Here is a 14,534-nt window from a genome sequence, read left to right as displayed (position 1 = left end):
TAGTCTACCACCCTGTAACTTTCACAAATGTACCCCCTTAGTTATTTTTCTTTAAAATTACTTTAAATTCTTGAGAAATCCATTTATTTTTCATTAGTTTCTTTTCCTTATGTTTCCATTGAAATTGGCAAAAGTTATACTGTTTTTCTAAAATAACATGCAGAGTTATATTTAGTTATAGCTGATTAGCTTCTATTGGACCAATACTCCAGCAACCTCAGGACAAAATATAAAAAGAAAAATTTATCTAAAGACCTGGTGAGCAACCGAAAGTGGACAGAAACTAGAGGACAAGGGCCATTTGTATTTAGTAGAAGGGAATGTCCCTGGGTAAGTTTCCTGTTTCTTATGGCATTTAATTAGAGGTTAAGTCTGAAGTGTTGATGCCATGAAATGTAGATACAACTCAGATGGAGACTGGCACCCCTACTGGCTTAAAGAACTAGAAGACAGAGATTGGGGTATTTGCAATAAGTAGAAAGTGAAGGAGAAAATTCAAAAAAAGAAGGATCCAGAGAAGAATATAAACTATTTCTTGCATGTATGACAGACTATAAGTACCCCCAAAACTAAAACATTGAAGAAAGCTTTAAATTTTCAATTTCCCAAATGGGAAAGAGTTTGAGTTTGGGTCTAGTCAATTACCTACTAAAACAAAATTTGTTGGAGGAATATAACAGAATCTAGAGTTTCTACTACCTTATCCAAAGTTATTAAACACATTGAAGAGAAAAGGCATACTGGAGATGATCTAGGTGTTTGAATTTAATTCACAAGAATTTTAAAGTACGTATTATAAGTATACAAAGAAGTAAAAGAATGTATGTATAAAATGAATAAATAGGATATCTCAGAGAAATAGCAATTATAAAAAATGAACATCTAGAACCAAAAATTAGCATATATGAAATTTTTTTAAAAATTTGATATTTGGTTTTATAGTAGTTTGGAGGTGATATAAGGAAGATTTAGTGAACTTGCAGATAGATAGTAGGATTATCCAATCTGAAGAACAGAGAGGAACACAATTAGACAGTCTCAGAGACTTATCAGAGAAGATAAAAATGTCTAATATATATGTATAGAATTCCAGGAGGAGGAAAAGAATGAGAAAAATATTTGAAGAATAGAGGCGAAATATTTCACAAATTTGAAGAAATACATATAATTGTGAATTTAGAAGCTTAGCAAATCCAAACATGGTCAATAGAAAGCAAACCACATCTAGGCACATCCATTTGCTGAAAGTCAAAGATAAAGAGAAAATCTTGAAAGTAGTCAGAGAAAACATACCAAGAAACAATAAAATGACTGCTGAGGAAAAATATGCTACCATCAACTCTGAATTTTATGTTCACAAAGATACAGAATTCTTTTTGAGGCTAAATTGAAATAAGAACTTTTTAAACTGAGAATTTATTACCAGCTAACTTGCACTATAAGAAATGCTAAAAGGAGTTCATCAGTTCGAAAGATAGTGATTTCTGACTTCCAGCTCAAGAAGTCAGGAAATGGTATTTGTTATGGTTTGGATGTGAGATGTCCCCCAAAAGCTCACGTGAAACAGTACAAGAAAGTTCAGAAGAGAAAGGATCAGGTTTTAAGAGTCTTAACCCAATCAGTGATTTAATCCCATGATAGTGATTAACAGAGTGGTAACTGAAGTAGTATGGTGTGGCTGGAGGAGGTGGGAATTGAGGCATGGCTTTGGGTATATATTTGTATCTGACCAGTGGAGTCTCTCTCTGCTTTCTGATCGTCATATGAGCTGGTTCCCTTTGCCACACTCTTCTTCCATGTTGTTAACGTCTGTCTTACCTCAAGCCCTGAGGAATGGAGCCAGCTATCTATGAACTGAGACCTCTGAAACCATGAGCCCTCAAATAAATTCTTCCTTCTCAACAGTTGTGCTTGGTGGGGTCATTTCATCTCAGCAGTGAAAAAGGTGACTAAAACAGTCTTTGCATAAGAGAAAAGATTACATTTTACTTTCTTCACTATTAAAGAATACATGACTGTTTAAAGCAAAAGTTATAACATTGTATTGTGGTCTTACATAAGAAGCAGAAGTCACCAGGACAGGGAAGATATTTAGCAAAGAAATTTAAGAGGGAAAAAATATAATAAAGTTAGTTTAGTGATAAATTTTTAGTATAATTTTTTGATACCAGTGTAAAAGTGAATTCTGTAAATAATGATATGGGTGGGTTTAAGGGAAGAAAGAATTTTTGGGCTCTGGTTTGTCTTTAGAACTCTGCAAGGGGTCTGCAAGAGGCATTGCTGGCTAGTTCCTGAATGGTAATGATTCATGTCTGGGGAAATTGGGCAAAGCGTATTTTTTCCATATTGCAGGAAAAAAAAAAAAGAATAGGCGATAGGGCTGAGGTTTTGGCTCAGTGGTATAGCGCTTGCCTAGCACGTGTGAGGCACTGGGTTCAATCTTCAGCACACATAATATAAATAAGTAAATAAATAAAGGCATTGTATTCATCTACAACTAAAAAAAAAAAGAACAGGGGATAGAGAGCAGTAAACATGAATTTACACATGAAGAGGTATAATATTAATTCATAAGTAAGCAAGTAAAAGTTATGGATATATACTGTAATTTTCAAAACAGTTATTAAAAATAATGCAAAGAGATAAGGCTAAATTAAATTCTATAGAAAATTGGTTAACTTAAAATAAGGAAGGGAGAGGAACAGAGACAGAAAATTTAGGGTCTGGGGAATTAATAAAAAGGTAGATTCAAATTCATCTATAATAGTTAATCTACATGTAAATGGACCAAGCGCTTTAATTAAAAGGTAGAGATTGTCTATGTTGCGTGTGTGTCTGTTCATGTTATCAGGACCTGTCTACATAATGTCTATAAGAGATATACTTTAGGGCTGAGGATGTGGCTCAAGTGGTAGCGCACTTGCCTAGCATGCATGAGGCACAGGGTTCGATTCTCAGCACCACATAAAAATAAAATAAAGATGTTGTGTCCACCTAAAAATTTAAAAAAAAAAATTTAAAAAAAGAGGTATACTTTAGAGATACAGATAACTTACAGATTAAGTTGAAAGTTACAGATAAGTTGAAACAAAATGTGTAGAAAAATGTATATTATCTAGACAGGAAGTAAAAGTTTGATTTGACCTTACTGGTTGGATTATATTAATATCAGATAAAAAGTATTACCAAGGACAAGAATTTTAACAAATATGGAAGTTTTGTAATGATGAAAAGAGTTCTTAGTGTTTTTATGTGTCAACAGAGCTTCAAAATATATAAAGCAAACATTAGCAGAATTGAGGGAGAGAATTAAAAATCTGCAGTTATAGTTGCAGATTTTTCTGAGCAATTGTAATTAGATAAATATCAGTAGACATAATGAAAATAATGTGCAATTTCTTTACTGAACACAAGATGGCAAAGTAGTCACAGTACTTACAAAAAAATCAAGCTGTACATTTTGAATACAGTGAAATATACCATGATTTTACCTTATGAACATATCTTCTCCCTCCTCATTTATTTTGAAGTCAACAACATGAACAGTGGTGAATAATTTAAATAAATAGGAGTAATACAATATGGTGACATAATTCTTGGTACATACATGATAGGCTTAAGATAAATTTTGTTGATGGGATATAATATGGGACTTTAGAGTTAAATATTTGAATTTTAAAACTAAAAATTATTTTTTAATCTGATTACAAAATTACTAATTTTGCTTATAGCAGTGATCCTCAAACTTTTTGGTCTTAAGATCCCTTTATTATGTAAAAAATTATCATGGATCCCCAAAGGGCTTTGTATGATGATCTTAATTGATATTTGCCTCTTAGAAATTAAAATTAAGAAACCTAAAGAATATTTTAATATTAATTTAAAAATAAAATAAAATTATTATGGTTTGGATCTTTAATGTCCCCTGAAAAACTCTTGTTTTAAAAATATAGTCCCCAATACAGCGAGGTTCAAAGGTGGGGCTTTTAGGAAGTGATTACATTGAGAGCTATAACCTCATCAGTGGATTAATCCATTTTATAGACTAATAATTTGAATAATAGTTACTGCTGTACTGGGTGTCTGTGTAGGTCTGTGGAGCTGTGGCCTGGACCACATCTGTCCCTGGCCCCCTTCTCTCTCTCTCTGTTTCCCAGGTGCCATGAACTGAACACCTTTCTTCTACCATGCCCTTCCACCAAGATGTTCTACCTCACGTTAGGCAATAGAGTTGGCCATCCATGGATTGAGCCTCTGAAACCATGAGTCCCAAATAAACTTTTCCCCCTCTAAGTTGTTCTTGTCAGGTATTATGGTAACAGCAACAAAAAACTGACTAACACATAAATTCACTATATGTTATCTTTTATAGTACTTACGTTTATGAAAAATATCTACTTTTTAAATCAGAAAAACAGAATAGTGGTATTATTTTACATTTTGGTAAATAACCATGTTGTGTGTCAGTAGATGATAAGTGTATTATCATGTTACCTTCTGCATCCAGTCTTACATCACACGTTTTGTAGTCTCTAGAAAACCCTACATTTGTGAAAGAATGTGAATTTAAAAAGGCATAACATTTTAGTCTCACTGTGAAAAATTTTTGGTCTTGGACCACCAAAAGTGTCTTGAGCTCCCTCAGGAGTCTCTATACTAATCTGTGAGACTCTCTGACTTACAAAAAAGAACAAAGAAGAAATGAAAAATTATTAATGGGTGTGTGGTCTGAACCATGGTCATGTAGTAAATTGTGGTAGCTTCCTCTGGGAGATTGATTAGTAGGTATAAAATGTTTCAGAGTCTTCCATTGGACTGTCTTTAAGCACTGTCTTACAGAGCTAAGTGTGAGATGAGGTTGAAGTATCCTGTAGTCCAGTTTTGACTTTAATCATCTGAGATAGGTGATATGATTTGGGTTCTCAGTGGGAAAAGGCTTTTCCTCTCTATGGGGAGTTGAAGTAGTGACCAAAAAAGAGCTCTCTGAAATTAGTAAGTACCTTCATACATTGCTGGTGAAAATGGAAAAATAGCCTGGCTATTTCTCAAAAGGTTAAATATAGAATACTATATGTGTCAGTCAGCTTTTCATCACTGTGGCAAAATACCTGAGATGAACAACTTATAAGGAAGTAAGCTCATGATTTCAGAGCTTTCAACTCATGATCAGTTGGCTCTATTGCTTTTGAGTCTGTGGCAAGGAAGTATATCATAATGGGACCATGTGGCAGAGGGAACTGCTCTACTCATAATAGCCAGCAGGCAGAAAAACAAGAAAGGGTCACAGTGTCCACTTCAAGGCTACAACTTTAGTAACTTAACTTCTTTCTACTAGGACTCACTTACTGAAGGTTCCACTATCTGCCAGTAGCACCATGGGCTGGGAACCAACCCTTCTACACATGGACCTTTAGAGGATATTCTAAATCCAAATTGTAACACTATCTGACCCACCAAGTTTACCCCTAGGATTATATGTCAAATAAAATGAACATGAAAACATAAATGTCTACACAAAAACTATCTGTAGAAACAACTATGTTCATCTACTGATGAATGTATAAACACAATGTGATATATCCATACTTGGAATATTATCTATTCATAAAAAGGAAAACTACTGATACATGTCATGGATGAACCTTGAGAACATGCTAAGTGAAAGAAGATAGATCTTAAAAGATCATATATTGTATGATTCCATTTATAGGAAATGTCTAGGGTATACAAATCTATATAGACAGAAGGTTATCCTCCCATTACGTAGGGCTAGGAGAATGGGAGGAAGTCTTCATGAAGAATGTTTATATATTGGTTAAATTGTAATACCAATCAGGTGCTCATTTTCCCCTTTATAAAGACTTACTGTTCTTCACAGTATAAAGAGAGTTTCTCCCTTTAAAAGAACTAATGAGTTCCCTATTTTTGTTTGTTTATCTTAATATTTGTTAAGATCAGATAATGAAACCATGATTACTAGGCTCTTCACATTGGCTGAAAGGAGATTCAAGTCTACATTGTATTAAAAGCTCATTCATAGCAAAACTGTTAGGCAACTGGTATATTTTCCTCTACACATCTTGCTGTGAATTTTAAAAGTTTTCACACAGAAATTGACACATACTTATTGGTAAGTATTTTATTGTAAGATATCTGCAGTCTTTATCAGAGATAATTGGGAGCTTAAATTAAAAGCAAATAAATATTAAAAGTTTACCTAAAAAAATTTAGACAGTGTTTGTCAAGATGGAAAGAGTACTTTCTGAGTAGAATGGAAATATCAGTTTTTAATGTTTATTTTTAGTTATCATAAAAGTGAAATTGATGTTTGTATTCATAATAGCTACCATTCTGACTGGAGTGAGATGAAATCTTAGAGTAGTTTTGATTTCCATTTCTCTGATTGCTAGTGATGATGAACATTTTTTTCATATATTGATTGATTGATTGTATGTCATTGTCTGAGAAGTGTCAAAAGGTACACTCATACATTGCTGGTGGGACTGCAAATTGGTGCAGCCAATATGGAAAGTAGTATGGAGATTTCTTGGAAAACTGGGAATGGAACCACCATTTGACCCAGCTATCCCTCTCCTTGCGTCTATACCCAAAGGACTTAAAAACAGCATACTAGGGCTGGGGATGTGGCTCAAGTGGTGGCGCGCTCGCCTGGCATGCGTGCGGCCCAGGTTCGATCCTCAGCACCACATACAAACAAAGATGTTGTGTCCGCCGAAAACTAAAAAATAAATATTAAAATTCTTTCTCTCTCTCTCTCTTTAAAAAAAACAAATAAAAGAACATATGTATTCCAAGTAAATATTTTAAAAAAATAAACAGCATACTATAGGGACACAGTCACATCCATGTTTATAGCAGCACAATTCACAATAGCTAAACTGTGGAAACAATCTACATACCCTTCAATCCATGAATGGATAAAAAAATGTGGTGTATGTATACAATGGAATTTTACTCAGCAATAAATGAGAATAAAATCATGGCATTTGCATGTAAAGGGATAGAGTTGGAGAAGATAATGCTAAGTGAAGTTAGCCAATTCCCCCAAAACAAATGCTGAATGTTTTCTCTGATATAAGGAGGGTGATTCATAGTGGGGTAGGGACGGGGAGCATGGGAGGAATAGACAACTCTAGATAGGACAGAGGGGTGTGAGGGGAAGGGAGGAGGTGGGGGTTAGCAATGATGGTGGAATATGATGGACATTATTATTCAAAGTACATGTATGAAGACATGAATTGGTGTGAAGATACCTTGTATACAACCAGAGATATGAAAAGTTGTGCTCTATGTGTGTAATAAGAAAAAAAAATAATTAAAAAATGATATTGATCCTTGAACTGAGCTTTTAGAAGGGTGGTGCACTCCCAGACACTGGAATTACTCAAATAGACACTGGATGGTCCTCTATCTATATGTGGGGTAGAGGTGAGTCTTGGGCTGAATGAGAGAGCAAACTAAAAATTGCCTTTAAAGATCTTCCAGTGTTCAGACACCATTTTGTGTCTCGCATCTTCTCTCAATTCATTTCTATTTAATGGTAGTTGGCTGCTGAAATCTGCCACATCTGGGCAATAAGAGATGTAGGAAGAAATTTAAGAATTGTGTCACTGGAAACTTAAGAGGGTTAAGAAATTATTTTCTAAAGATTAGGTGCTAAGAACAGGTAAAAGGCTAGAACATTGTACTCCAGAGATTTATTTAATAAAAGCCATAAATGAACAAAGAGCATAATAAGGCATGATGGGAAAAAGCATAAAATTTTTGTGATTTTTTTTATTCCACATTTAAGGGTCCAACTTTTTAATTGTTAGGGAATGGTTTTGTAAAGGAAGAAAAGGAAGGAGACAAAAGAGGAAGGGAAAAGCCTGTGTATCAGAGGAAATGGACCAGTTCCCTTTTGGAGCTTGGTTTAAGTGTCATAATGAGCAAATTACTAATACTACTAAGTGTGTTTGAATCTAATATATCTTGGACTGAAATACTGTCTAACAGACTTAATTGCTACGTGAAGGATTTTGTAAGCATTCCTAATTTTGTCTGTCTGAAAAGGATGGGATGTTTTTCAGGTCCATAGGTCCTGGTCTCAGAAAAAAAGGCAGGATTATGAGGGGCATCAATCTAAGGGGCGATAAGGCAGCAGAGAACATATGTGGGATATTTTATGCTTTACTGGCTGACACAACTATTAAAGCTACCTGAAAAACTGGTTGTGAAACATGACATTTGTCACAGATGATCATGTGTTGTAAAGATCTTGTTCCTGAGAAATTTTAGAGCTCTGGTCAAGACTAGATTGCAGAGAAAGATTGAAACTTATTTGGAATGAATCTTCTGTTTTAAGAATCCTACTGGGAATAATTTTAATCTTAATCATTACCATCACATTTGTGTTCTTTTGATTTTGGAGCATTAAACAATACAAACAAGTTTGATGGAGAAGGAGAAATGTAGTAGGACTTAACTAGTTTTTTAAAACTTCTTTGGAGGACTTCTGAAAGAGATTCTTTTAATTCATTTCCTTTTGTGCTTGCCTTTAGGCAGTTTTATAAAGAACCCTGGACTAATTGGTTATTTTCAAAAATTTAACTGGTGGAAAAGCTTCAGTACTTTTCTTGGGACTGAAATCAGCTTCTTCTTTCCTTTCAGGATAATTATATCTTTGGAACATTTTAAGTTATCTGAGGTTTTTTAAATTCATGGAGGTCATCATATGAAAAGAGGCTTATCTTGGATTTTAAAAAATACAGTTTTCATTACACTTTCAAGGTGCCTTTAGGGCTGGGTTTATGTGCTTTTTACTTATGTACTGTTTATACTTAAAAAGCAGCTCACTTCTTTCAGAAGGTTATTCATTGAGATAGTCTGCTTTATTTGTTCCCTGTTTCTCAAAGATAAAAATGTAATTGAATAGATGAATAACTTAAATAAATATTTAGGGAAAAGCTAAAGATTAAAATCTAAACTATAAATCTTTGTTCCTGGACAATTGAAAAGAAGAGTTGGACTTACTTTTCATAGACCGAAGTGGTCACCTGTGTTGAATCAGGTCAGGCATATGGATGAGATCTTGATTCCTCTTTATCTACCAGATCCTTCTACCAAGACAATAGAGGATGATAGAAGGGAATATTATTGCTGTGTAGACTCTCTGGGCATGTTTTACTTTCAAAAATTATGTACACATAAAGAGTTTCATCATTTTGTGTTGGGAGGCAATCCTCTATGAGTATTTGCATTTTTGTGTATCTTATAAGCAGACATTGTTTTTTGTTATGGACTATCTTTTCAGGTATGTTTGCATAGTGAACAAACTTGGATGATAAAGTATCTGCTTCTAGAACAAAGAGCAGGTTTGCTTATGGTTCTATATAATATAGATAATATCTCCCTTTAGAATAAGGATAGGTGTGCTTACTGTCCTTTATAAAAGATTGAAGTTTCCTAAGCTCAAGGAGCCTCTCCTGAAGGAACAGGTCTTACTGGGTCATTTTCATAGCTTCATAGGAATTGGAATTCAGGGAACTTGTACAAATATTAATATTGCAGTTATTGATGTGAGTGCTAAACAATTCTTTGTTTCCAACCTTCAAGTCTGCCGGGGCCCATGAAACTGGCAGGTAAACTTATTGGCTTGCAAGTATAGTGAAATTTCAGACCCTTTACAGTTCTGAATTAATAATTTGTTAAATAAAATGTATTGGAAAAGATTTACTGTATTGACTTTACAATATTTAAGAAGTTTATTGAGGATATTATTTCTTCTTGCTTTGATATAGGGTTTGTTTATAATGTCAGCTCATATATGGAGTTTCATCCTGGTGGAGAAGATGAATTGATGAGAGCAGCAGGATCAGATGGTACTGACCTTTTTGATCAGGTAAGATACTGAAAGTAATTGAAGTAATACAATGGAAGAGTGCTCATAGATTTAGCACTGTGACATTTTTAGGAAGAAAAAAATAGTTGCGTAAATTTCAGATATGTTGACTTGAATCTTGAAATATAGGCAGATGTTCACAGTAGCAGCTGTCCATTTAATTTGTTTTTGTATTAAAACTTTCAAGGTGGTTTCAAATCCTTGGCTTACTTGCTGCTTCCCCCTTGGCAAGTATTTACCAAGTCTTGATTATTTTTATAATAATGGTAATTGATTTACAGAAAGCAGTAAAGATTGGAAAAAGGAACATTGAAACCTGCTGCTAACTTGCTGAGTCTCTCACTTTAAGCAAGTCACTTAGCTTCTCTATTCTTAGCCTTTCCTCATTTAGGGATTGTATATACATTCTGCCTGCTCACTGTACTGAATCTGCATATCACGTAGAAAGATAGATGAGTCTGATTAAATGAATAGAAAAGTTATTTTTTTCTGAGTGATAGCAAAGATTGTCTATGAGTATCTCAGAAGATACTTAGTTACTTTCTGCCTTATATTTAGGTAAATATTAGCTCTTATACATTAAAAAAGTTACACAGAATATTTTAATTATTCTCAACTGTTATTCTAGCAATCTTTAGAAGGATAGAAATTTGCCTTTGTTTCACATATGTTTTTGTTTGTATTTTAATGATAATTAGCCATGTTAATAGTACTGGGATTTTATCATTCAAGAGACCTGAATTAGATTGGGTTATTTTGTATTGTTTTTTATCAAATATAATTTGGTTTCTGTTCTTCCTATTTTTAAATTTATGTTAATATTTGTTTTTCGACTAGGTTATGGTAAATATAATTTGTTTAATATTTAAAAGTACTAGAATACATCTACTTAAGTGACAGAATCTCATTTGCTGTTAATGTTCTACCTGGGTTGGAGAAAAGTCATGTTTGCATATTGGTTGTAATAGCATTTTCATTGGGAGACTTATTGCTGTCTTAAAGGAAGTTCCCATTGTCATTTGATATTTGTTATTATCTAGCAATGCAAACCAAATAAAAAGGATTAGGAATATTTGCCTTAAAACTTGTCTGTCACATTTTTCTCCTGTATCTGCCTTGATGCTGGATGTACTCTTTCTCAATAATAATTTTCAGTGAAATCTAGTCTTACTTCATGTTACGAGTTTATATGGGCCTTATTTAAGGAAAGTTTTTTTGGGAGAAGTTATAAGAACTACTATATCATTAAGTCTGGCTGCTAAACCAGTACTGTAGTTACCAAATTGCTACATTCCCCTTGGCTTTAATAAGACCAGTGAAATTTATTTATGACTTTTCACTCACCATAAAAGTAAACAACTTTGTATATTAGAAATTGTGATAAAGCTTCTTGGATCTTTCAATATAAAACTTTTCTTGTGCCAAATATTTGAGTCATACAAAGACTATTAAATAATCTCTTTATTTTCATAATTGTCTCCAGTTTTGATCCCACTCCTGACCTCTTGTCTTGCATTTCCAAATGCCTCATGAGCAATTTGATAACCTGTTGATATTTCGACTCAGTGTGCTCTCAAATGCTATCAATTTTTCTTCTTTCCTATTTTCTCCTCTTTTGTCTTTATAACAGGGACTTGAAGGCACTGAATAATCTTTGCCTTCTCTCATTCTGCCCCAGTATTCAGTCACTGGCCAAATCCAATGATGACTTTAAATCTTATACGTTTTTCTCCCTTCCCATTGCCTTGTTTCATCATCACCTTCTTTAGCCCTACTATTTTAATACTGCTCAGTATCTTAAGAACCAGTTTAAATAACTTGACAGATAGATTAGTTTTCTTTTTCTTTTTAAATACTGTTTTAGTTGTCAGTAGACCTTTATTTTATTTATATGCGGTGCTAAGTATTGAACATAGTACCTCACACATGCTAGCCAAGTGCTCTACCACTGAGCTACAACCCTAGTCCCTAGATTAGTTTTATTAAAGACCATTGTCTTAGCACCTTGCTCTTCAACTTTTCAGTGGGTCACTACTGACAGTGGAATAAATTTAGTTATTTACCTGATATTTAACACCCTAAGGAAAATATATTAGGGTAAATAAATATAATAAAATAAATATAACAAAAAATAAAATATATTAGGGTAAATCAGTTTGCTCTGCTTTGAGCAAACTGAAGTGCCTGCTGTTTTTCACCAATTCTATGCCTTTTCCTCCCTGATTATCTTTTTTTTTATGTATTTACTTAAGTTCTACCACAACCATTTCCTTCAAAGATAGTTTTTTTATACATTAGTGGATGCTCCATAAATATTTGACAAATTAAATTTCAATTTATGTTAATAAATGAGTGCCTCTTGTAAGATATTTATATTTGTAAACTAATTTTCTGTTTTAGTGTTACTTATTTACTCAGGGTGATAAAGATTCTGATATCAACATTTGACCTGATTATTTTAATGTTTATATAGTATTTTGCTGGGTAATATATTATGATTTTCCTTTACTGATCTTTTTACAATTGAATATTTAGATTGTTCCAGCATTTCATTTATTTAAATAATGCTGTGATTGAGTGTCGTGGTATTTGCATCTTTGTGTAAATGCAAATATTTTTTTCAAGTAAATTCCTAAATATATGAGTGAAAGACCTATTTATTTTAAGGCTTTTAATGCATATTGAGAAGGTGCCAACCAAAAACTTATTTAAATCTAATTCCCACCAATGTTGTCTGGCAGCAAATATTGTCAGTTGTTTTCCTTGAAGTACCTCTTGCTTTGCTCATTTTCAGAAAGTGTCTGCTAAATACCCAAATCCGAATATCCAGTTTGCTTATAAGTTCATGTATAAATGATTTTTCATGAGAAAAGCCCTATTCAGTTTGCAGATTGAGCAATTTCTTATGTGTTTTTCCTTAAGATGATCATCATACTTTATAGTAGAAGTATGTTTTGAGACCTTCCTATTTTGCCACACAGAATCTAAAAATATCCACACTAAACTGTCCAAGTTTAATCAAATTAATAATTTTTATATTTTGTGTAGGATAGTCTTAAATATCATCCCCCTAAGTCTGTGGTGGCAAAGAATATAAAGATTACTAGAACATTTAGGAGCCATTGCCTTGATTAGTGGGATGCCAGCAGTTTTGCCCACTGTTGCTTATAGCATCATTGCTGATGTCAAAACAGTGAAAAAGGTGAGTGACATCTCACTATCCTCATGAAACTAATTTAGACTTTGTGTATACTTAAAGAGGTGTTAAAAACTTCCAGAAGTATGTAGAGCACACTTTGAGGACACTCTTTTAAATTGTCTTTGTCTATTCTGCTTTCCTGTCACTCCTTGTTGGCTAAGTGAAACTGCCCCAGAGCAGTCTCAGAAGGTTGTTTTTTGTTCATAATTAAATAAGAGCATCCTGTGAGTTAGAGTTATGTTGCATTTCTGCCATTTATCTCCCATGCCAGGTTCACCGTTGGGTCAATTATGAATCCATGCTGAAAGAATGCCTGGTTGGCAGAATGGCAGTTAAACCTGCCATCCCAAAAGGTAAGTAAGTGATGCTAGTGTTAAACTGGCATTATTGATGTATGATATATAAGCAGTATTTTTCCCCTTGGAGTTCAATAAATAGACTTAAATTAATCACTGTATTTTCCTCATTTTCATTATCTTTCTGCTCTAGCTACACTAAAGGTTTAATTTTAGTTCTTCTTAAGAATTATGTGGTGACTTTGTTTTAAAATTTTAGCACTTTTTTTTGAGAATTCATAGTGTAAGGAGTAAGCATTACAAAAGTAAGAAAACTTTATTTACCCTTTGTTTAGTTTTAATTAGTCTCTTAGTCTGTTGTTACATGGGAAGATTGGCAACAATACTTAGTTAGGGTTGATTTTTAGACTTAAATTTTTTGATTGTGATATATTCACATGATTAAAAAATCTGAAAAATATGAAAAGTTATACAGTAAGATTTTCCTTCCTTCTTTGTGTCCACTTTATCTGATTGTTCACATTCCTTAGGCCCTTAATATAGAATACCCCATTCTTCTATTAAACTTCTTTCAAATATAATCATTTTCTTCCCCTTACCTCTGAGTTGGGGCTCCATAATCTAAGTAGTCATGTCTTACTTCCTGACCTTCTTTCAGAAGAGCACACTTTGAGAATTTTAGACATGGAATTGAAGTGTAAGAAATAGCTTGTATAATCCCTTTCTATGAAGGAATGTTAGTCATTTCTTTTGAGTAACTCCTAATCTTGACACTCAAATTAGGAATAAATTGGTACAACCAGAATCTTCTGCTACTTATTTCAGTGAGTTTATAATTGAAGAATTGATTGCCAGAGGCTTCTCAATAGAATGAAACTAGCATAAGTGTATCTAGATTTGAGCCATAGCACCATGACATATTAGCTGTGCAATCTTGAAGCCAATTTCTACTTCTAATTTGTACGATGATTCATAATATTAGGAATTCATGTGAATAAATTCCCTTGCACAATGAGTGGAATAGAGGATAAGTAAGGATTATTTTCCTTCCTCTCACTGCAAAACAAATAAGCAATATGTATATATAACAAAGTAAATAAGTTTGAGCTTCATGTTTGAAAATTCTTCTAAACCTACT

At 33.4% G+C, this 14,534-nt stretch overlaps 1 protein-coding gene across 2 annotated transcripts in view; it reads left to right on the top strand.

Moving 5' to 3' along the window:
- The window catches only part of Cyb5r4 (cytochrome b5 reductase 4), an 86,603-nt gene that overhangs the window by 7,335 nt on the left and 64,734 nt on the right, over positions 1-14,534 (top strand). For both annotated transcript variants that reach the window (XM_027928192.2, XM_027928191.2), the window contains exons 3-4: positions 9,801-9,901; positions 13,372-13,453. In XM_027928192.2, coding sequence (XP_027783993.2) covers positions 9,801-9,901; positions 13,372-13,453 — 183 coding nt within the window. The remainder of the gene's footprint in view (positions 1-9,800; positions 9,902-13,371; positions 13,454-14,534) is intronic.

This window comes from Marmota flaviventris, chromosome 6 (genome assembly GCF_047511675.1).
Source record: "Marmota flaviventris isolate mMarFla1 chromosome 6, mMarFla1.hap1, whole genome shotgun sequence".
Classification (NCBI taxonomy): domain Eukaryota; kingdom Metazoa; phylum Chordata; class Mammalia; order Rodentia; family Sciuridae; genus Marmota; species Marmota flaviventris.
The sequence above is the reverse complement of the archived record's forward strand: the minus strand, read 5'-3'. Positions and strand labels throughout refer to the sequence as shown.